The 25177-nt window shown below is 32.1% G+C and overlaps 1 protein-coding gene across 2 annotated transcripts; it reads right to left on the bottom strand.

Moving 5' to 3' along the window:
- Positions 1–206: 206 nt before the first annotated feature.
- On the bottom strand, positions 207–24911 carry LOC143255994 (E3 ubiquitin-protein ligase NRDP1-like). 2 transcript variants are annotated; one of them, XM_076512511.1, is made up of 7 exons: positions 24681–24904; positions 23687–23793; positions 22949–23058; positions 17159–17458; positions 14238–14348; positions 4810–4889; positions 207–3905 (listed from the first exon to the last, which is right to left on the bottom strand). In XM_076512511.1, the coding sequence occupies exons 3-7, from the start codon at positions 23036–23038 to the stop codon at positions 3560–3562; spliced, it is 927 nt and encodes a 308-aa protein (XP_076368626.1). In that variant the 5' UTR covers positions 23039–23058; positions 23687–23793; positions 24681–24904; the 3' UTR covers positions 207–3559. The 2 variants fall into 2 exon arrangements, with proteins under 2 accessions (XP_076368626.1, XP_076368627.1); XM_076512512.1 differs by lacking the exon at positions 23687–23793 and having other exon boundaries at positions 24681–24911.
- Between the last annotated feature and the right edge of the window lie 266 nt (positions 24912–25177).

Below are 25177 nucleotides of genomic sequence, written 5' to 3'. Positions count from 1 at the left end.
CAGTTAATATCTCTTGCCTTATACTCAACTATACTCATAATTACTAAAACAATCATTAAAACTTTCACTTCTTCACCCAAAATGTAGTATTTAAGGCAGTTTATTACAAATTCTCACAACTAAAATATCTGATTAAAACCTAGTTAAAGTAACTGAGCTACACTGGATACAGACAGTTAAGATATGAAAACAATTTCAAAATATCTCTCACTTGTCCTTGCTGGAAACCAGGCAGATTTTATTAATAAGATGTATAACATTACAAATGTTATCACAGCTTCAAGCAAAAAAGCAAGCTACATTATGATGACATATTTTACACAAGTGTGATTTGGAGATGTTGAACAACTCACACGATTATGAAACAAACATGTTTTGGTAAATTAAACAGTTCTTGAAAAATAAAAACTCAAGAATCATAATAGAACTACAACACACTTCCATCAAATGTAAAATATGTTAGCAAATTAAAGGAATTTAAAGTCAATTAAAGAATTCAACATGGAGGTATCCATTTCACAGCAGTTATACTGTTAGTTTCAAATACTAGACTTAGAAGATTCCTGTTTTTAATCTCAGTGACAACATGCATTTCTTGCTTATTGCTTTGGGATAACTTTGGTTATCCAGGTGTAAAATTGTGTTATTTTGTATACACTCATGAGATATGAGGGTTGTTGGTTTTTTTTTTTTTTAGTTTTGGGATGCTTTTCTTAAACCTTGTAGTAATGTTTACATTTCATAATTTCTCTTACATTTTTAGTTATATTTTGTGTCATGAAAATGGTTTTCCCAAGTGGAAATCTTTACAAATGATTCATTTTAGAGGTACTAAAGTTATAATGCAAAAACAGTTCATTTCTCAATACTAATATATTTTAACTTTTATATCCTCTGCATATCAGAGTAAAACATATCCTTTACTCATTTAAAAAAACAAAGAAAAAGGGAGTGTAAGACACTACAAATGCTGACCGTACAAAATGGCTAATATATAATCTTATATTACTGCAAAACACATTCACAAGTTTCTCAATCTTTCTTAATATTTATATTACACAGGATAAGACAAATTTCAACATTTTCAACACCACTACTTTTATATTTTTTTCACCATATCACAGGATGTAGAGAATGTCAACACAATAACCAGTTCTCCAATATATATTTTCTAGTTTTAACATATCACATAATGCAAACCACTACTTCTGAAGACTCTTCATCAAAATGTTTCTTTGGACCCATGAGACAAGAAATATCAGAGATCATTTTTTTTTTTGCTTTTTTACACACATACAAAATCTTTGTGTTTTATTTTCATAATTATTTTTAAACTATATATCCTAGACAAATGGAAATGTAGGACCACTGAAAGTCTAAGTTACTCTTTTCAACACGTACGATACTCATAAACCTCTTGGATAATTTTAACCACCAATGGGCAAAACTTAAAAAAATGATTGAAACAAATCCTATCCCACATAGCCTTCAATCACACACAAAAACAAAAAGTGGTTCATACTGAGATTTTAAAGACTTTATTAAGTATTACTTTCCTGCCCTTCTGCAAGTTCCTGTTCATATTCATAAAGATTTTCCATGAATTACAACCAATAACTTTTCCAGTCAACATGTTAAGATATATAAATTACAACACTATCTATATTCACTCTGACTTGTACTAAAGAGTAACAAGTTCAGTTCTAAAACAATTGTATTCTTGTCCTTAAGCAGTTGAATTATGGGCTTTTTTTTTTCATTACAGTTTGCATAATCTTCCAATCAATATAGCTTTTTGTTGTTTTGAGAAACTCCATACAACATGAAACTATCTATGTTACAACTAAATTAACATGAGTATTAGCACTGTGACAAGTGTTAAATTGCAAAATGCAAAAAAACTTTACTTTCATACAAGTTATAATGTATTTTTAAAAGTACAGGTATTTCAAGTATATATTATAAATAAGAAATAAAATTGAATACATCAGATACAGACAGACAATATTTAAAATATTTTACCAATATAAGCTGAGAAGTGACAAGCCAAGATATTAGGACACATCTTCATATATTTAACAAAACGACTGTAGAAAATGTTTTCGAAATATATTACAATGGCTTTTGTAAAACAAAGTTACAAGGCACTAAGCCTAAATAGTAGCAGTTGAACAATAATAATGTTTTCCACATGACAAGTTTTTCACAGTCAGGATAATTGTCTTCTGCACATTAAGCCTAAAGAAGAGCAGGTAAATGTTTTCCTCATTAACAGGTTCTTCATAGTCGAGATCACCCTTCCCTGCATGCTAAGCCTAAATATTAACAGGTGTACAACAAAACTTTTCACGCAAGTTCCTCACTGTCAAGATCACCTTTCATTGTACTTTAAGCCTAAAGAGTAGCAGAAAAAAAAAACGTTTTCTTCATAACTAGTTTTTAACAGTCAAAGTCACCCTTCACTGCACACTAAACTAAGCCTAAAGAGTAGTGGGTGAATGACACATTCCACATGACCAATTCTTCATAGGTAGGATCCTTCTACCTTGTACACTGAATACAAAGATAAGTTTTTAACAGTCAAAATAATCATTCCCTGATTTTTCTACACAACAATTCTAATCCACATTCTTACAAAACTGTTAAAAAAACAAACCAGCAAGCACAGCAGAGCTCAAAATTGGTTTCGCAAAGACCATTACATAATTACCTATCCTACAGTTTTAATTTATAACATTCACATATAAAAAGATATATACATATATAAATAATATATATGTATAGCCATTTTCAAGGTTTTCTTTAGCAAAGCTTCAACATCCTGGGAATGTTAACATGGACTTCTAACTTTTGTCACACCCTTTCCTTTGTTTTGCTTCTGTAGCATGAAGAAATTATTGACAAGACCATTCAATTGCTCAATTAGAAACGTGAATATTATACAGTGAAGCACTGTTGCTTGTTTCTAGTGTTTTGTCATTAACACCTTCCAAAACTGTCAGTTATCTTTAATAACTTGGATAATTGTAAATTTTTTGTAAAAACAATTGAATTCTTCAGTTGTTTAACTCGCTCATTGATCTCCTCTCCCATAATATGCATACACACATATACATGTTTATAATCTAGTAGACCTTACCATGAAAATGTATCATAGTTAAAACAAATAATCATTTTTAAAATACTGATTTATAATTGAATCACAGCAGCCAATGATGACCCATTAATTAGCAATTTGTAATACAATCACTTTATAACTTCCTATATACTTGTTAAAAGTTAACATTTTACATCTCCTGTTCCTAAAATGTTTTTTAAGCTTACCAGTATTAATGAGTACAAATATGTCATCAAAAGATTTCTTTCTTCCCTTGTTTTTAGAATATTCAGAAGGTAAATATCAGCCCAAGTAGAAGAGAAACTTATTTTTAAAAAACAGCCGAAAACAATGTAATGCCAGGATCACAAACAAGTTCTGAATATCAAAATGATAAAAGGATACCCAACTGTGGACTAGAATTGATATAAAATTATGTGCAGAAAAAACAGGGGTTCAACATCATTCTATTCCATGAGCAAAAATCATGACTAGCCCAGGGTTAAGAAGCATATCTGCATTCATGTGGCTGTTATCACATGTCATCACGACAACAGCCTGTTTTCCAGGGATTCGTTTACAGACGTAGTTTTCATACTGTCTACGATTTGTCTGTCGTGTCTCCAAGGTACTGAGCCCTGGGGGCCATCTCCGTTCATGAGCATTTTCCATGAGGTCATTGATTATACGTTGTGGACAGCCACTTTCACTCAGTGCCCTCTTCACCATCGCCTGCAATACAATATCGGGTGTTGAAATCATTCCTCCCCACCATGTAACTCTAGCTCTCTGGAGAGAGCTGGACCATCTAAAGTAAAGAACGTTAATTAAAGTTTAAAATACAGTCCTAACATGCATTTTGTACATGAATACAGTCCTAACATGCATTTCGTACATGAATACAGTCCCAACATGCATTTTGTACATGAATATGGTCCTAACATGCATTTTGTACATGAATATGGTCCTAACATGCATTTTGTACATGAATACGGTCCTAACATGCATTTCGTACATGAATACAGTCCTAACATGCATTTCGTACATGAATACAGTCCTAACATGCATTTCGTACATGAATACAGTCCTAGCATGCATTTCGTACATGAATACGGTCCTAGCTTGCATTTCGTACATGAATACGGTCCTAACGTGCATTTCGTACATGAATGCGGCCCTAACGTGCATTTTGTACACTAATGCAGTCCTAACATGCATTTCGTACATGAATACGGTCCTAACATGCAGTTTGTACATGAATATGGTCCTAATATGCATTTCGTACATGAATACGGTCCTAACATGTATTTTGTACATAAATACAGTCCTAACATGTATGTCTTTAATAAATACAGCCCTATCATGTATTTCATACATACATTTGAAATATTTCCAAAACATAAATGTTCTAAAGGATTTATGTCATTGGTTTATTCACATCACAACAAATCCATAAATAAAACCCACTGTTTAACTGCAAGTGATAAAAACATGATTAATTCCAGGTAATCTAAGACAAAAAACACTCACAATCACATAAAAACTGTCTTTTTTTTTTTAACCCACTAACGTATAAGCTGCTTGCCCACTCAAGTAGTCAAAATAATTTTTTACTTTCTAGAACAAGACGTCATAAAATAAGATTCTATTACAGGAATTACACTTGCTTAAACATAAAACAAAGAAGAAAACCTAACGTTTGTTGCACCTACCGGGAGATTTCATCAAGTTCAAAAGATTCCATAAGACCTGGGACAGAAGGACTGGATAACCTGAAGGAATGTATATGTTCCTGAAGGAAATAAAAATATTTAAGTGATACTGGTATAAGTGATCATAGAATAAATGACTCACAAAAGAGAACAAAATGTCTAAGAATGTTCAGTACAACAGATAACAGTTCAAGAAATATGACTGACAGGTTCACCAGAACATGTGGTTTTTTTCCTCTACCACTGTATTTGCCATAAAATGTTAAGTTTGGTTCAGTTGTTGAGCACAGAGCTACGTAATGATTCATCTATGATCTTTTCACCACAAGTATTGAAATCCAATTTTTATGTCGTATGTCTGAGACTGAGGGACTTTATTTGTAGTTAACTACAAAACTACACAGAGAGCTTTCCGTGCTCTGTCTACCTTGGATAATAAAACCTGATTTGTAGAGTTGTAAGTCTACAAATATAATGTTGTTCCACTGGGAAGCTAAATTTTAAGCTTAAGTTTTTTCTAACAGCTGAATATATTCCAATTTGTCTTTCTCACCCACTAAGTTGGACTTCAATTCTGCTCAATCTGTTACAGATTAGGTATATGAGAGTTATAGTTCGTTACACTAACAGATCATTATATCATATTATTGCAGTCTAAATAGTTTTAAATAATTGAACGTTATTCATTCTTTCAGTTTTTGTCTCCAGACAGAACATTTTGCATAAAATAAATAGTGTTTATCTTACTAAAAAAGCAGTGTGACATATACTTACTGTACACTTATAGTTAGAGTAAAATGTTTTCTTTATCCAACTCAAAAAAATCACACTAATTTTGTTATTAGTAAGTACCTGTGATGTAAGGAAACTGAGGTTACAAAACTAAATGCTAAAAGTAGCATGCCTAACTCTAACACTGCTTTGCAGTAAAAAAATTACTGAATTAACGTCAGTATTAAACTATGGACATTAATACAGTAATATTCTTAGACATTACCTGGCAAAGGTATTCATGAATGTTTTTAATTAAAATAAAAAACTAATTTAAAAAAAATCTTATAACAAATATATTATTTCCATATTCATCTATACATTTTGTAAATATGTATTCATAAGATTTCTATTTATGGATACTGACAGCTGAGCATATTCTTTGTTTTGCAAAAGCTAGAAGATTGGTTGCTTCTTTCCTGTCCATTACATCTAGAAACAAACCTGAATTTATCATCTTATTCACTAAACATTTAGTGGATTCGTCTACATATTTTAAAAAGTGCTACATAACTGTTTTTAAAGTGTTTACCCAGTCCACATGTATTTGTATATATTCTACACTTCCTTGACATGTGCAGCTTATCAAGTGCTTCCTTGTCCTCCAAAACAAATTAGATCAGGAACCATGACAAATGACAGTGTTCACTAACAAACACACACTAATAACTTAAGGTCTGCCTCATGATCTCTTATGGTTATCCTCCAAGTAGTTGGCATGACACCTGTAAGTGCTTGGTCACTTAAACATACTGAGTATAGTCTGATGTACTGTTTACCTTCCACATGATCATTACGAAGGACCTTATTGCCATCACTTCTATAATTCAAACAGCTATTACAAACAAGATATTAATACTGTCAAAAGATATCAGTTTTCTCTACCAACTGTGCACACGAGCCATTCTGAAGAGTCTCTTTCTTCCCACCACTGCCAATGCCATTTATTTTTAACAGACTTATCAATGAATGTTGTCATGTCCATGTTCCAAGAAAACCGTCATGGCAAAACCTCCATCATACAGCCATAATGTCAATGACAATGGCCCAGCATGGCCAAGCGTGTTAAGGCGTGCGACTCGTAATCTGAGGGTCGCAGGTTCGCATCCCCGTCGTGCCATAACATGCTCGTCCTTTCAGCTGTGGGGGCATTATAATGTAACGAGCAATCCCACTATTTATTGGTAAAAGAGTAGTCCAAGAGTTGGCAGTGGGTGGTGATGACTAGCTGCCATCCCTCTAGTCTTACACTACTAAATTTGGGGCGGCTAGCACAGATAGCCCTCGAGTAGCTTTGTGCGAAATTCAAAAAAACAAACATCAATGACAATGAATACTGTCATTTGGGAAACAGTATTAAACCCAAACCAAAATGCAGTCTGTACATTTAGTAATAAAAAACTTACACCTCCTGTAAAATAATTGGCACAACCAAGCAGCATGGTTTACATCAAATAAATAACTGACACGACCAAGCAGCATGGTTTACATCAAATAAATAACTGACACAACCAAGCAGCATGGTTTACATCAAATAAATAGCTGACACGACCAAGCAGCATGGTTTACATCAAATAAATAACTGACACAACCAAGCAGCATGGTTTACATCAAATAAATAACTCACACGACCAAGCAGCATGGTTTACATCAAATAAATAACTGACACAACCAAGCAGCATGGTTTACATCAAATAAATAACTGACACAACCAAGCAGCATGGTTTACATCAAATAAATAGCTGACACGACCAAGCAGCATGGTTTACATCAAATAAATAACTGACACAACCAAGCAGCATGGTTTACATCAAATAAATAACTGACACGACCAAGCAGCATGGTTTACATCAAATAAATAACTGACACGACCAAGCAGCATAGTTTACATCAAATAAATAACTGACACGACCAAGCAGCATGGTTTACATCAAATAAATAACTGACACGACCAAGCAGCATGGTTTACATCAAATAAATAACTGACACGACCAAGCAGCATGGTTTACATCAAATAAATAACTGACATAACCAAGCAGCATGGTTTACATCAAATAAATAACTGACACGACCAAGCAGCATAGTTTACATCAAATAAATAACTGACACGACCAAGCAGCATGGTTTACATCAAATAAATAACTGACACGACCAAGCAGCATGGTTTACATCAAATAAATAACTGACATAACCAAGCAGCATAGTTTACATCAAATAAATAACTGACACGACCAAGCAGCATGGTTTACATCAAATAAATAACTGACACAACCAAGCAGCATAGTTTACATCAAATAAATAACTGACACGATCAAGCAGCATGGTTTACATCAAATAAATAACTGACACGACCAAGCAGCATGGTTTACATCAAATAAATAACTGACACGACCAAGCAGCATGGTTTACATCAAATAAATAACTGACACCCACCAAGCAGCATAGTTTACATCAAATAAATAACTGACACAACCAAGCAGCATGGTTTACATCAAATAAATAACTGACATGACCAAGCAGCATGGTTTACATCAAATAAATAACTGACACGACCAAGCAGCATGGTTTACATCAAATAAATAACTGACACGACCAAGCAGCATAGTTTACATCAAATAAATAACTGACACAACCAAGCAGCATGGTTTACATCAAATAAATAACTGACACGACCAAGCAGCATAGTTTACATCAAATAAATAACTTACACGACCAAGCAGCATAGTTTACATCAAATAAATAACTGACACGACCAAGCAGCATAGTTTACATCAAATAAATAACTGACATAACCAAGCAGCATGGTTTACATCAAATAAATAACTGACACGACCAAGCAGCATGGTTTACATCAAATAAATAACTGACACGACCAAGCAGCATAGTTTACATCAAATAAATAACTGACACGACCAAGCAGCATGGTTTACATCAAATAAATAACTGACACAACCAAGCAGCATGGTTTACATCAAATAAATAACTGACATGACCAAGCAGCATGGTTTACATCAAATAAATAACTGACACGACCAAGCAGCATAGTTTACATCAAATAAATAACTGACACGACCAAGCAGCATGGTTTACATCAAATAAATAACTGACACGACCAAGCAGCATGGTTTACATCAAATAAATAACTGACACGACCAAGCAGCATAGTTTACATCAAATAAATAACTGACACAACCAAGCAGCATGGTTTACATCAAATAAATAACTGACATGACCAAGCAGCATGGTTTACATCAAATAAATAACTGACACGACCAAGCAGCATGGTTTACATCAAATAAATAACTGACACGACCAAGCAGCATAGTTTACATCAAATAAATAACTGACACAACCAAGCAGCATGGTTTACATCAAATAAATAACTGACATAACCAAGCAGCATGGTTTACATCAAATAAATAACTGACACGCGACCAAGCAGCATGGTTTACATCAAATAAATAACTGACACGACCAAGCAGCATAGTTTACATCAAATAAATAACTGACACGACCAAGCAGCATGGTTTACATCAAATAAATAACTGACACGACCAAGCAGCATGGTTTACATCAAATAAATAACTGACACGACCAAGCAGCATAGTTTACATCAAATAAAAAACTGACATGACCAAGCAGCATGGTTTACATCAAATAAATAACTGACACGACCAAGCAGCATAGTTTACATCAAATAAATAACTGACACAACCAAGCAGCATGGTTTACATCAAATAAATAACTGACACAACCAAGCAGCATGGTTTACATCAAATAAATAACTGACACGATCAAGCAGCATAGTTTACATCAAATAAATAACTGACACGACCAAGCAGCATAGTTTACATCAAATAAATAACTGACACGACCAAGCAGCATGGTTTACATCAAATAAATAACTGACACGACCAAGCAGCATAGTTTACATCAAATAAATAACTGACACGACCAAGCAGCATAGTTTACATCAAATAAATAACTGACACGACCAAGCAGCACAGTTTACATCAAATAAATAACTGACACGACCAAGCAGCATGGTTTACATCAAATAAATAACTGACACGACCAAGCAGCATGGTTTACATCAAATAAATAACTGACACGACCAAGCAGCATGGTTTACATCAAATAAATAACTGACACAACCAAGCAGCATGGTTTACATCAAATAAATAACTGACACGACCAAGCAGCATGGTTTACATCAAATAAATAACTGACACAACCAAGCAGCATGGTTTACATCAAATAAATAACTGACACGACCAAGCAGCATGGTTTACATCAAATAAATAACTGACACGACCAAGCAGCATGGTTTACATCAAATAAATAACTGACACGACCAAGCAGCATGGTTTACATCAAATAAATACAGGGGAACAAAACTTCCCTTTACTTTCTTCAGCCATTTATTAAATTTTCTGATTTTATGAGAATATAGACTAGTAGAGAATGTGAGATCATTCTGCCTTTACTGATCTCTTAAGGCTTCAACACAATGGTAAACACACTGCAATTCTAAACCATTGCACTTCTATAACTTTCAAGGTAAATTATAGCATTAAAAATAACCTTTCTCTTTCAATAAATTTATAAAATTATTATTAATACAGCATGAGTATTCTTAAAATTACTTTTTCAATGGAAAGTAAAAAAAAATTAACTTGAAACATCTAGAGTTTGATAAAAAAAAAAGTTCTGTTCATTTGTATTTATTGCCAAGTGAAACAATGCCTTCATAAACAGAACACAAAGCAATATGAAGTTAAATTTAAAATAACTTTCAGTTATTAATTTTCTGTTTTTACTGTCAAAATTTAATTAAAAAAAAATAGTAATATTTACATGCACACTAGTATGCAAGATATAGGATGTTAGTATGCAAGATGTAGGATATTAGTAACATGATGAGAATGGACTCTTCTGAACTGATTTATTATTGATTGTTCTTTTAGTGATTAACCTAAGTTGATTATCCCAACAGTGATTATAATAAAATTAAATACACTTTTTACTTAAGCCAAATTAAGTGTGATATATTATAAACTAGTCACTCATTTATCAAGTACACTAACAGAATATATCCATTTTAACAGATCACAAATGAATTAAACTTCCTGAGAAAGTTCAACAAAACCTGATAAGGATAACGAATAAGTACATGAACTAATCCTGTCACCTACTCACAACAAGATATTCTCCCTGACTAAACACATCTACCCTTTCTGTAACAAGACCATATATACCCAGAAGAAACTACAGCTTTAAGACAGCATAAGAAAACACAAGCATAATTTCTAATCATCACATTTACCTTACTGACACAACCTTTTACTTTATGTTAAACACAATCGTTAATACTTCAGCTTACAATAAAACCACACAAGGACACTTATGTGAAAAACAACCTAAAAAATGTCTCACCAAAGCCACAAAATCTGCAGCTATATAACATAGACTATACTGTTTTGAGACCAAAAATCTAATGATGATGTGACACTGAATTAAAAAGTTTTGAAAAAAGCATTAAACAAAATGAGATGGAACCATAACATTTACACTCAAACAATAATTTAACCAAGAGAAGACCCTACAGAAATTGCCATATTTTGGTGTTCATGTTGAACAAGAGAGTCTACTGGAACAATTTTTCATATAAAAGTTTGAATGTGTTCAGACTCCAAATTCTTGCTTCAAGAAACACAAGGAGGCTTCAAAAATATCATTTTGGTGTTGATAAAGTCTTCCCAAAGGAAAACTACTTTTATTCAGTTGTTCTATTTTCACCTTGATTTGCATTATAAGAATAGCATTTAAAACGTTTATGAAACCTAGAACACTGAACATCTGGTAGAAACTATGTATTCTTCTATTATTTTTTATGACTTTTGTTGGCTGAGGTCTGATTACTCATATCAAAGTCTTTCAATTGCTGAATTATCTAGGACAAATAAAATTATCTTTTTCTTATTACCCCTTCAACTTCAGTTTTCTTGTCCTATTTTGATTGGATTCTGAAATTTTTAGACAATTTATTTTTAAGTGCACTAACCTCATCATGACTGCATTCACATAAACATTAAACATTCCAACTAGGATAAACATGACTTTCACTCTTCCAGTACATAATTGTGAGATATCGATTTTGTTTTTTAATGGTTATGATTGTGTTTACCATTCATTTATTACTTCCTTCTATCATTTAGTTTACCTATAAATGTTTAGTTGTATGGAAATGTAGAGTCATCTTCTAGCTATCATTTGTATTTTGAGTAAATATGAATGTGTGATGAAACTGGCAACAGCTTTCCTAGTGGTGACATACAGATACTATAAATGTCACACAAGACTGTTTAAATTTATGATCATATGAGTGTACTTACTCAGTGAATAAATACTGTGCAGACAGATCTCTCTGTGCTTCCAAGAGAATTGTTTTCAAAACAAATGAAAAGCCTTTTGACCTCCATGGTTAAAAAGGTTGATGAATCGACTTCCACACCCATCTCTGTTTCTCCCATACATTCCAACAAACCTCAAGATCCACATCCTTCAGTTTCAAATACAGGCATTTCTTCTGTTACATCTTTTTCTCCCACCCCAAGAGGCAAAACAATCATTCGTTTGTATCCTCAGTCACTGGAATCCCCTTCCAATAACAAAGACCTGCCCAATCGACCCAGGACAGGATCCATGGAGGTTGATCAACCTCCTCCAACTAAGGACAGTAAGGAAAAAAGACGTGGTCATAAACAGAAGGGTTTTTCAGCCACTTTGCCTACCTGTCATTAAAAATGGCCACCTTGATACAATGGAACTATCGAGGTTTCCATTCTAATCTGAATGATATCAAAACACTGATTACTTCCTACCATCCAGTATGTCTTTCCTTACAAGAAACATTTATAAAACTTGCTGATACAGTCACCATTCGGCAGTTTTCTCTGTACAGAAACAACAGGCTGTGTGATGGACGAGTACATGGAGGGGTGGCAATGTTGGTTGATCAGCATGTGCCCACCCTGTCTTTGTCACTCAACACATCCTTGGAGGCCGTAGCCATCCGTGTTTTCTTGGGCCATACCATCAGTGTTTGTTCTCTCTACCTGTCCCCTGGAGAGACATATGATCAATCAGACCTTAATGCTCTCGTTGAACAGTTGCCGTCTCCCTTTCTACTCCTGGGGGACTTTAATGGACATCATCCCTCTTGGAAAGTGCTGTTATTAATGGGAGGGTCGCTCTGTAGAGCGTATGCTCTTTGATCACAATCTTTCTCTTTTCAATACTGGTTCTTCTACTTATTTTCATGCACCTAGTCAGTCCTTTACTGCTATTGATCTCTCAGTTTGCTCCCCTTCATCATTCTCCCATTTTTCATGGAGGGTTGACAATTATCCACCAGGCAGTGATCATTTTCCTATACTTTTGAGAGAGACTGGCCGTGGTCATGAAATAGTTAGTGAAATATTTTTGTTTATCATTTGAAATTGTTATTAAGATTAAAATGTATTTGTTTCTCTATTTTTTACAATCAGGTTTTTTTTCTTTCTGGTTTTTTTTCCTGATCCAATTATTTGAAATAATATTGATATTTATCATATACTGTTCATTAACATTAGTGTTAAGTCCTGGCCAGGCACACATTTAATAACTGTGTTTCAGTAAGCACTGAATTTATTCTTAACTATTGTTATTGTTGAATAAATCTCGTTTTTATTGTTGAACCCTGATAGTAGTGGCATGTTCATTTTAGACTGTTATATATTGACTATTATAATACTAGTTACATCTTCTAAAGAAACATTATTTTACAATATACAGTTAACTTTCACCAAAATCTTCACAAAAATAGAAGGAAAAATTAAGTTTCAAATGGAGGTTTCTCTTCAATGAACACAAGTTGTATTCTTTGGAAGCTCTAATACTAAATTATTGTTCAAAGTATTATTTTACTAGTTTCTATAATTTGTTGGATACTGTGTTTTCATTTTTGAATTGTACATAAAGTTACTCGGTTATCTGTAATAGCCATCTCTAATTTTGATGTGATAAACAAGTGAAAGCAGGCAGTCAACACCACCAACTCATGAGCTACTATAATTGAACAAAATGGATTTACAAACATTCTTATAACATAATAATGGCCCAAAAAGAAAGAGTTACTTTTTATTAAGTAATAGTATGTTAACCACAAAACCTATGTTAAACATTGGATTATGATCAACCATATATATTGTAATTATCAAAACAACCATTAGTATCTATACAGTAAACTCTAAATTTTAAGGATAGATTAATAAATACAAAGTTAACTGAAGGCTAATAAAAATCTTATTTCAATATTGTTTTATTTTACAATGTTGCATAATTTAGAAATTAGTCTAATTTTCAGCATTAATATAAATTAATTTAATTGTGGAATCTTATGTTTTGAAAGTTTTTCTTTTTCTTTTAAGTACAAACAACTGTCCTAGTAAGGACAGTTAATTTAGAAAACTGTTACCACCCAAATCAAGAAAATTTCAATAAACTCCTAGCAGTTTAACATTCTATGAATGCTATATGCTCTAAATGTGTTTCCCAAGATTCTGGCAAACAAATTCATGACTGTAGAAATTTAACAAGTTAAGAACAGATCCCACCTTGAGCATGTTAATCTCTCTTTTTTGTTCACTTAGCTCCTGTTGAAACTGTTTCATTTTCTGTTGTTGACTTTCCACCAGAGCTCGAAGTTCTTTGATACAGTTGTGATCCTATATCAGCAATATAAAAAAATCTACTATTTGTCATATACTCTTAGCAAAGTGCAATAAATTACATAAGCTTAAAACTACTACTAATTAATTAGTATAAGACTAATAAGTGTATCATGGTATAAATTGTTTCAAAATACTTTCCTACAATAGCTTAGAATATCAATATGTTTAACTGAACCCACCTGCTATCAAACTATGTGCTGCTAACTAAAAAACAAAACTGACAAAAATAATAACACACCCCATAAAACAGCTAATTCTTGTAACAAAAGGTCAAAGAATTTTTTACAAAACAAAGTCATTTATTTTAAGAAACAAAAAATTATAAAATATTTAAGATTAGTAGCTTAACCCTTTCATAATGAGCTCAGTATAATATACGAGTTCATCTACACATTCACACATTAAGAATTTACACTAACTTCTTATACAGCATCTGTATCTTCACAAAATTTGGCAGGCTTTTAGTGAAGATTACAAGTACTTAGTGTACAAAAAAAATAAAATTTTTAATGAAATATTTTTACTAAAGATTTGTTTGTGAAAATAGAGTCTGTTTTGTTACTAATCTGAGAGTAAGGTGATTTCATGTTATAATTAAAAAACTATTATTGTCCCAAAAATCTCACATATTGCATGTGTAATCTATAAAACCTCCTAATTACATTTCCAGTATTTGTTTTCAGTAAAACTTTATATTTTGTTATTTTCTATACTCTTAACTATGTGTAGTCTGCCACTTGACCAACCTCATAACCATAACAAAAAACTAGGAAATAAAAATTATGCTTTTTTGTGCCAGAATGACCACATATTAAAATACAAATTTTTAGTCTGAGTAACTTAAGACTCATACTGCTGTATATTTATATCTACATTTATTATTTTTTATTATCTTAACCCTTCCAGTCAATCCTAGTTAACATTACTTAACTTGCACTGGTGCAGTGCACACACGGCTCATTTTACGCACCTAATAAGATAAAACTAACCTTTAGTCTTCCCTGTTTTGGCTGTGTTTTAATGGACTAGTATTTTGTAATATACAGTCACATTTCAATTATTATACATTATATATATGTATACAGATTATTACCATTTAGAAATAAATTATGAAACTTATTTTTCTTTAAACATAGAACAAAATCAAGTAAAGCAGACAATTATCTCTTCTCTCAACAACTTTTGTGCCTGGTTGCTGCTGGACATAGGTTGCTAAGCCTTTTAAAATTTTGCATGTAGAGATAAATCAAAATTTTTTTTTAGGTTTTATATATATACACAGTTGAATAACCAAAAAAATCATAAATAACAACATTGATACCAAAGAATTACACTAATTTATTGAGCTTAGTAACAAAGATATATTTAGTTTTTAAAAAATATGAAACATCAAACGGACTTGTGACACAACTTACCTTCTTGAAAACTTCATTGTAAAGAATAGGGTAGCTTTTTCACAGATTAAAATGGATGAGAAACAACTAAAGGGTCATTCTAAGTTGTCAATTGGTTGTTCACTTCATATATTGAAGTAAGTGTACATAAGATTCCATTTTCAAAAATGGAAAGAGGTGAACAGGACCATCATTCCAATTCAGTACATAATCCATATCTCAGCAAAATAAAAAGATGTGAGGTTCGTATTTTATATTCTAGCTTGATAATATTAGTAATTTGATTTCTTAATTTGTATGAAACTATATACTTGGTATTTTGATATAGCACATCTAATTTTAACCAGTGCTGCATTCAACATTCCACATGACTCACTAAAATCTATATTTTAATATTTATTTTTAAATTAACTTATATATAATATTAAAGTTTTGAATAGTAATCTACAATTTGATTCCAAATGTACTGACATAAATTCATAAAAGAGTGGTTCAATAACATTTCAAATTCCAGTCAACAAATGCAATAATTTGGTCTTTGACCCATGACCACCTGGGAAAGGGTTAAAGTGCAATACAATACCTGAGTGCATAGGATTTCAAGTTATATCTTTAATCCTTATTTCAACCATTTTATCTGTGATATATAAGTATCATGCATTTCCTTCCCCCTTAACTTCTAGACAATTTTTCAAACCTTCAGATAAAAAAACAAAACAAGACACTGCTGTATAACAGTGTATCTGTAGAATCCTACCATTTCACAACAGCTCTTAAAGAGAAGAAAGAGTACAAAACTACAAAAATGAAACTTGTGATAAATACTACCTGAAAAACAAGCAAGTGTAAGAATACAAAACAATAAAGATAAATTGTCTAGGTGAAATTTAAAACAAGCAAGTGTGGGAATACAAAACAAAGATGAGTTGTCTAGGTGAAATTAAAAACAAGCAAGTGTAGGAAAACAGAACGATAAAGATGAATTGTCTTGAAGTTCAAAACAAACAAGTGTAGGAATACAAAACAATAAAGATGAATTGTCTAGGTGAAATTCAAAACAAGAAAGTGTGGGAATACAGAACAATAAAGATAAGTTGTCTAGATGAAATTAAAACAAGAAAGTGTAGAAATACAGAACAATAAAGATGAGTTGTCTAGGTGAAAGTAAAAACAAGCAAGTGCAAGAATACAAAACAATAAAGATGAATTGTCTAAGTGAAGTTAAAAACAAGCAAGGGTAGGAATACAGAACAATAAAGATGAATTGTCTTGGTGAAGTTAAAACCAAGGAAAAATAGAAATACAAAATAACAAAAATGAATTACTAGATAAAGAATTGTTAAAATCTGTTACATCTACTGATAAACATGTGTTGTTTTGTTTCTGGTTAACATATTCTCCTGGACATACCTTCAGCTCATCCATGGGAACAACTAATCCACATCCTTGTTCACATTGTACAGGCCTTCTTGGGTTATGCTCACATCCTTCTAGATGTGATGCAAGCCTGTCAAGCTTCACTACTGCAGTACAACCAAAAGAAGAGTTATCACAGGAAATAAGTAGTCGAGACAACAGATTCCGAAGAATACGAGGCACACACTTGAGTTGCAGTGTTGTAATAGGGGTTCGATCAACGGGGCACATCTGTTGTCGAGTAAGCCACTCATGAATACAGGTTCTACAGAAAGCATGTTCACACTGAGGTGCCTAGCAAATGAAAATAGCAGAATATAAATTAATTTGCAAAGAAATAATGCATTTCTTAATATTAATTACTCCAACAAAATTAAATGTTTTTTTTCAGCCTACATAATAACTATGTATTAATATTTTGAAATAATTTTTTCTTAAGCCTTTACATACATGCTCCGTATACAAAATATCTAGTTGTTTAAACTTTTTAATTAATAAATCTGCAAGTTTTTTACAATATGATATTTCACACTGACATATCAGTAACATTAATAACCAACTTGTGTATCATGTGAAAAAGGTTAGAAACAGTATAATTTGAAAGGAATAGTGGTTCTCACATGATTACATGTCAGGTCTGAAAGTATCTTAAAACATTAGAAGTATAACTTTTCATACCTAATACACAACCACTGAAAGTAAAATTGTTTTACTGTCATTACAGTAATTCAATTTAATGAATAATATCACAAACAGTTATATTTAGTAAATAAAATGTGATCTAAAGAAATTAAATCCTTGCTTGTTAAGTTGTATACACCACTTATATTTACTTAAGAGGCACTGCACATTGATCAACTGTTCAACCCTACTTTACAACCTTTCTATTACATTAACCAATAAAAGACAACACATTAATTAAAAATACTGTAAATTTACACTTAAACAGAGTTATTTACAAAGAGATGTTGATGACACATAAGCTTGCATAGTAGCTAATGAAAGGCAATGCAGTGACAGAAGTAGTGTTACGATCAAATGGTGAAGGTCTGACATTCCAACACAGTGACTGGATATGGTTATGGCATGTGGCACCAATAGGAAGCAAGTGGAAAATCAATTGACTGGTCTGTGCCTGGTACTCTGATAAGTTGGTCCCCTAATGTACAAAATACCGCAGAAGCAAGGCAAATAAGAGCACATGGATCACATTGATAAACTGCATCTATATATCACAGATGAGCCCTTGTGGTCAAGAGTCTGAGGTGAGGTGATCAAGAGGTCAGAGAAAGGTGAAAATGCTGTCTCAAGACACTAAAGCCCATCTGACAGTGATAAGGCAGCAGGCACCTATCTGGTAGTCTTTGAAGAGGAAGGGTTGATGAAAATAGAAGCTGTTGCCAGTTCCAATTGGTAGCCGAATAGCCAAGGTCAGCATCTTGACTGGTCAATAATAGCAGCTAGGGCAGTTAGGTAGTTAAAAGACTGCTGACTGAAAAAGTGTAATAATCTTTGTACCCCAAGTAGTAATGTAACATATTTTGCAGGTATTACGGTTGCTGCTTGATTTTTACAGGTAGAACAGACATATAGTTGGATGACTATTTAACTCTTCCTTTCCAAGCCACAGAATATTTTTTGATGTGAAATACTGTTCAAGGTTTCACGCAAATCACTCCAAGGGTCTAGTAAAGCAGTGACAACTCTGTAATGTAACACTCAATGCCCATTGGATCTAACCTTGATATTTGTGGGAGGTACTCCAAATCTAGTAAATAAGAAACTCAACCATCTCTGAGTGTGATGGATGATGGTTATGATAGTGTAAAGTTTAATCTTAGTAAAAAAACTTAATTCAAAAGCTTCCTTTCCTTGTACATTTTACTAAGAATTAAATCAAAAAGCCTGAAACAAAAATGAAGTGAATCTGATGCTACATAGATGACACTACTGCAAGTTTCTTCAGCAGAAAACAGCTAAGTAACCAAAGTTGGTCATACAGCACCTAGCAAGCATTATAAAATACTAGAGTGCTTAACATAGAGTAATGGTGGCATACATACACACAAATATGCATATAGTAGAATGTGCATGCTAGAAACATTATGTGGAGTCCTTCATAAATGCTCTAAGCAGAATAAAGCAAATGAACCAATCACAAAAAATTGAAATCAATTATAACAAAAAGAAATGAAGGATAACACATACAAGAACTTGATACTGAAAAGAATTCATATGTAAAGACACCATTATATTTTAAAATGGCTGAAAAATATGACTAAGGTGACATTCTTAGCTTTCTGTTGTTTATTTGCATCATATATGGAAGTACATATAAAGAAAATTTCCAAAAATAAAAAGAGGAAGGTGAGGCCACTGCATTTAATAATAACTTAGCAAATAGGAAAGAACAGGTTTTTATTTTATATTCTAACCTATAAATATTGGTAATTTGAGTTCCTAATTCATACAGAATCACAGATTTTGTATACTAACATCACAAACATCTAATTAGAACAAGTGCTGCATTCAACATACGTGACACACAAAAACCGATGTTTAGGTGATTTTTTTATATATTTACTTTCTAATCAAATAATTAAATAACACATGGTATAAAACTTTGAATTATAATCTACAGTTTCATATCAAATTTACTGAAATAAATTCACAAAACAGTAGTTTAATAAAATTTTCAATGAGAGTCAACAACCATGATGACATGGCCTTTGATTCATGACCCATTGTGATCGGGTTAGAGTTTTTGTGTTGTCTGTATTATGTGTAAGTGATTTTAAGAATAAAGTTAATATAGTTCCAGATCATTTTGTGAGGTTAAAAATATTAGTTTGAAAGTCAACTTTAACTATCAGTTTGAGGACAAACATGAGAGAGAGAGAGAGAGAAGTCTGAGGTGCATGCTTATAATTGGATCCCTACCTTTTCTAGTGACACAGAATTTTTTTCAAACCAATTATTATTTAGGTTTGATACAGTCAGTGGCAACATGTGATTGAGGGTTGCTAGCCTTACCTTGTTCTAGCTTCTTTACCTTTTGTACTCATGATATAGGTGGCATTTTCTGCATATAGATATAGTTCTATGACATATTGAACCAGGGTTAAATAAGTTGAAATTGATATATATTCTTTTTGGTCGATTCTGATATTTACTTTAAAAATGAATTAAAAACAAACAAACAATAGTGTCTGGAAACATGGGTCACACAATGGCACAGTCCACACAAAAAAGAAAGCAGAATAACATTGTGAGTTCAAGTACGCTTTCTTAGCTCAGTTTTCCTCTATATGATCTGCAGGCAGAACCTACTTGTTTTCATACTGGAAGATTTTCAGTGTTTGGTGTTGCAGCATTCAATCTTGAGAAAGGGAAAGCTATAAGTATGAACACTTGCTAGAGAGAAGAAAGGGCCGACCATACCAGTGTATGTACATGCACAGTTTTTCTGTTTATTGTTAAAATAAAACTTGTGCCTGTTAATTAAAATAGTGTGTCCAGACTCTTATATTGTTTCTTCAAGAAGAGAAACTTAATCACATTATCTTACACAAAAGAAAACTTAAATATTTCTGGGCAAACTCTAGATTTATTGTGGAACATTGCACTTCACAACTGTTGTGAAAACAGTTTTAACTTATAAAACCAAGTTGCACACAAAAAAGAAACAAATAAAACCAGGGTAAAAACTCCAAGGTAGAATAATAAATTGTGCTCTGGTATAACAATCGAACACCCTACCTAATTTATATACGTCTACCTGAGAACTAATTTCATTCTTTAGGTTCTATTAGTGTAATATAAAAGTTTCTAAAATCATGTAGCATGTTTATGCTCAATCTAAACTTCACACAAAAACAGTTATCACATAAACCTCTATATAATTTACTAACTCATAAGTGTGGCCTAGAAAAGCCTCACATTTCCAAAGTTTTCATAACCTTTACTTAATTGCTACCTGGACTTCTTATGATAAGGTACATAACACACTGGGTAACCCCATCCAGTAACACAAGTACACAATGAATGTCTTATGTTTAAACATCTATCATATTTTGTTGGTTTACAATCACAAATCAACTTGGTAGATAAATAAAAATTCTGTTTCTCAGAGATTCTTACAAAAAGTTGTTACACAGTTGTTAGCCAGAATGTGAAAGGCTGTAAGATCATTAATGAGAAGTGTTAGGTAATGTACTTACAAAATAGAATACACATCCTGTTTTGGAAACAGCTTCTGGTGTGATAAATAAATGCATTACTTTGTTGAGAAAGATAATGACTTATGGATCATATTGTGGAAAACAACTTAAAACCTTTAGTTTAATTTTTACCTGTAATAAAGAAAGATCAAATACAGGTCTATGACTTATTTTAGAGGATTTTAAACCTTAGATGAGAGCTATAACATACTTTAATTTATGGACAACATGGGGCCATTTAGTTCTTCAAAGCTGTTCTTTGACACCCATCCTGCAGAAAAGTGAACATTTAAACCCAACCATTACTTTTATGGGAAATCCTTACTCTCCCTTTTAAACTCATGTAGTGCTGACAAACTTATTCCTTACACCCATCATGATGGTGAAACATCATTTAGTCCTCTTGCAACAAGGATATCAACGTGACGGTATGTGTAAAGAAGTGCTCCTAGAATTAATACAGTTTAAAAACGTTGAAACATAAGCAGATGATTCCTTTTTAGATTTGTAATTGTTTTCTCTGGAACTTAGAAGAACCAAGAGGGATTTGATTCATTTTCATATTTGTTTTGGGTTTCAGTAAGCTCCCTATGCATGATATATTTGATTGTGTAATACAAAGATTGAAGTACAAACAACAGTTCAAATTGTGAAAGCCTGGATTCAGAGATCTTTCTTTTCTCTAGTAGTTATGAACTAAGTTATTTTATTGGATAATATACTGTGCACTGTTAGTTTCAATTTAACCAGATGTTTATTTTGATGATATGTACCATATAAGCCCAATTATAATCCAATATTTCTTGATTAATACTTAAGCTGTAAAATTCAAAGTTGCCTAATAATGGCACCCAACCATTTACCCTACTCTAACCAATCACATTCCTGAATGTCCAGATAGCATATTTCTTTGTATGCCTGCCAGATGTCTCTTCAAAGTCATGGTTAATTCTTGTAACTAATCCACCTGCAGACTTTAATTATAGTACTGATTTTGCAGGTCTCAAAAAGATTGTTACTACACTCAAATTTCTTTCTTTTAGTTGCTTTTGATGAGAGTAGGCTCATAATATTACTTTAATAGGAACAAAAAACAACTGCCAACTTATGTTCATTGAAAATATGTCTTAACTCAATGAGCACTGAGTCAGTCCAATAAACATCCTTGTGTCGGAGAAGGGCTGTTGACTATAATTCCAAATTTACTGTGTACATCTAAATGAAATGTAGTAAATGTAATGTTAAACATACAATTACATTGTACACAAAAAATGTGTGTTACAAGATACACCTTCAAACTGATGAGGTCTATGTCACAAGTTGAATTGCAAATTTTATGTACAGAACAAATATACTTTCATCTATTATTCAGTTTTTATATTATATTTGTATGACCACTGAAATGCAAATTTAAAGTTTCAATATCCCTGTATTTTGCATCTGGTATTTATTCTTCTCTACCACAAATTGTCCTGAAATCAGCAAATGTAGGGTAAAATTAATAGTTGATAATTTTGAAATAAAATACATAATACCATGATTTTTTTGGAACATGCAGTATTACCTGTAGTGGTTCCTCAAGAACTCCAGAACAAATGGGGCAGATAAGTTCTTCATCTACTGCCCCATGAAATCTTCTAAGGTCATACCCCATGCCTTTTTGTCACTTGAAAACTAAAAGTGGATAAAAAGTAAAAACGATTTGTTCTTTTCAAGTTAGTTTATATTACTGTTTATTAAATAATATTAAAACAAAGCTCTGGTTCGCTGTAATTACACGTCTTGGGTACATATTAGCATTCAGAAAAAAAGAAACTTATTCACTCCATGATGTATACTGCATACTGTAGATTGTAATAATACACTTTATAACTGAAATCAATAATACGGTGATTGTACATATATGTATCTCCCTTCTTTATTTTGCAAATTTCATGGAATATACATTTTCTTTCCAACAACTTCAGGTACATACATACCCTGTGTTAAACACATTGAATCTCCTGAACTTAAGATATTAATTCCATTTCAAGTTATGATTTAAAGCTGTTTTACCAAAATGTGTATTATATCAGGTACAATTCTGAACTTGAACCATTACCAAGATGTATATTATATCAGGTACAATTCTGAACTTTCAAAATGCATCCCTTGCTTCCAAAAATAAACTAAACCAAAGGTTTTTTCCAAACACACACAAAAACTTACAAATATAAAATTATTATAAAAAAGAATGAAGCACTAGATAACATTTGCTTATCATTACATTACTTCATTAAAAAGCATATCGTTCATAGCTTACTTCTAATATAGTAGCACCAGGAAAATCTAAAAGCATTTCAATACACTTTTCTCTACCTTCATAACACCATATGGATGTATACTGAAGTGTTGGCCAAGACTAGAACCCTAGAGCAATGAACAGAGTTGGAGAAAACAAAAGCATGATATCAGAGGTGAAATTTTCAACAAAAAAAAGTGTTATAATTGATATCTACATGCAGTACAGGATTTTGCTTATACATGTAATTTACAACATAGTTTACTAAGAAAAATTATACACATAATCTCACTGTTGAACAATTCTACAAGTCACACAGTCAGATGACACTTTCAATTGCTATCATGATGACTGACATTACAGAATTACTAAAATAGGTCATGATATTGAGAACTGATGATTATCAGAAAAATTTCACCCCTGCATAAAATACAATATAATTTATAAAATAATGTAGAAGTAGATTGATTTAATAATATTACACACACAATAAAAAGGTAACATGCCAATCCCTTGAGAGAGTGTACTACACATTCTTATGTATATACAACAGTCACTGCTTCAGTAACATTTACAAATACTGATAAAACAGTAAATTCCAAACATTTAAAACACAAAATAATACAAAGCTATGTCTTAACAACAAAAAAAGACAATGTTTTGAACACTGATTTAATATCCTTCAAACCAGTTCTCTAAATTATAAATTAAATAATAAAAAAATCTTATAAAACTTAAATCAGAATACAAAGAGAGGAACAGCATATTCAGAAGATACATCATAATTAACTAATAACAGTAAGAGAAGCCAAAAACGCGGATGTAACTATAATTTACAAATGCATACAAAATTACTCATTCTTGTTATTCGTACGTTGAATTTAGTATGTTAGCAGTTCGATTACAATAAGCTATATTCTGACTTAATGAAATTACATTTGATTTCCGAAGTTTTGATTTAAAGATTAACTTTCAAATGAAAGTTTGAAACAATAAAGGTAACTTATTTACTTACATAAGAGATGTAATCCAAGCTTTATGAAATGTGTTTTTTGTTGTTGTTGTTTTTTGAAAAAAATTGTGACATTCAGTTTGGAAGCCTACATAACAATATATCCCTCCCAACGAACTTTTTTTTTTCTGATATTTTGCTATGAATTATCTCATACGGTTTTGGTAAAGACTTAAAAGTCGACGACCGTAAACTAGTACGACAACAACTACTCTAAACAAGACAAGATCTCCCTCTGGAAATAAAAACTTAAAATTTTGTAATAAAACAAAAATATTTTATTGTAATATTTTCTGTAGTGTTGCATTAGACTGATAATAATTTAAATTTCATTATTCTTTACTTCTTGTAACGAGATTTAGTCCACGTTGGGCTAGAGAACGTAACACCTATTTTTATTGAGCTATTGAGTGTATTTATAATTTAATAATTACAGTGTGTTTTGTGTTTGTGTTTTTGTTATAGCAAAGCCACATTAGGCTATCTGCTGAATCGAACCC

Source organism: Tachypleus tridentatus, chromosome 7, assembly GCF_004210375.1.
Source record: "Tachypleus tridentatus isolate NWPU-2018 chromosome 7, ASM421037v1, whole genome shotgun sequence".
NCBI classification, from domain to species: Eukaryota; Metazoa; Arthropoda; class Merostomata; order Xiphosura; family Limulidae; genus Tachypleus; species Tachypleus tridentatus.
Note: the sequence above shows the minus strand (reverse complement) of the source record. Positions and strands in the feature narration are given on the sequence as shown.

What these genes read in the sequence shown, in the direction of transcription:
- LOC143255994 (XM_076512512.1), bottom strand. Translation starts at nt 23,038, where the DNA reads ATGGGGTATGACCTTAGAAGATTTCATGGGGCAGTAGATGAAGAACTT. An exon ending in TTCCCATGGATGAGCTGAAG is followed by an intron (nt 14,349 to 17,158) that starts GTATGTCCAGGA and finishes TTGCTGATATAG; the next exon opens with GATCACAACTGTATCAAAGA. An exon ending in GAGAGATTAACATGCTCAAG is followed by an intron (nt 4,890 to 14,237) that starts GTGGGATCTGTT and finishes TATTTCCTTCAG; the next exon opens with GAACATATACATTCCTTCAG.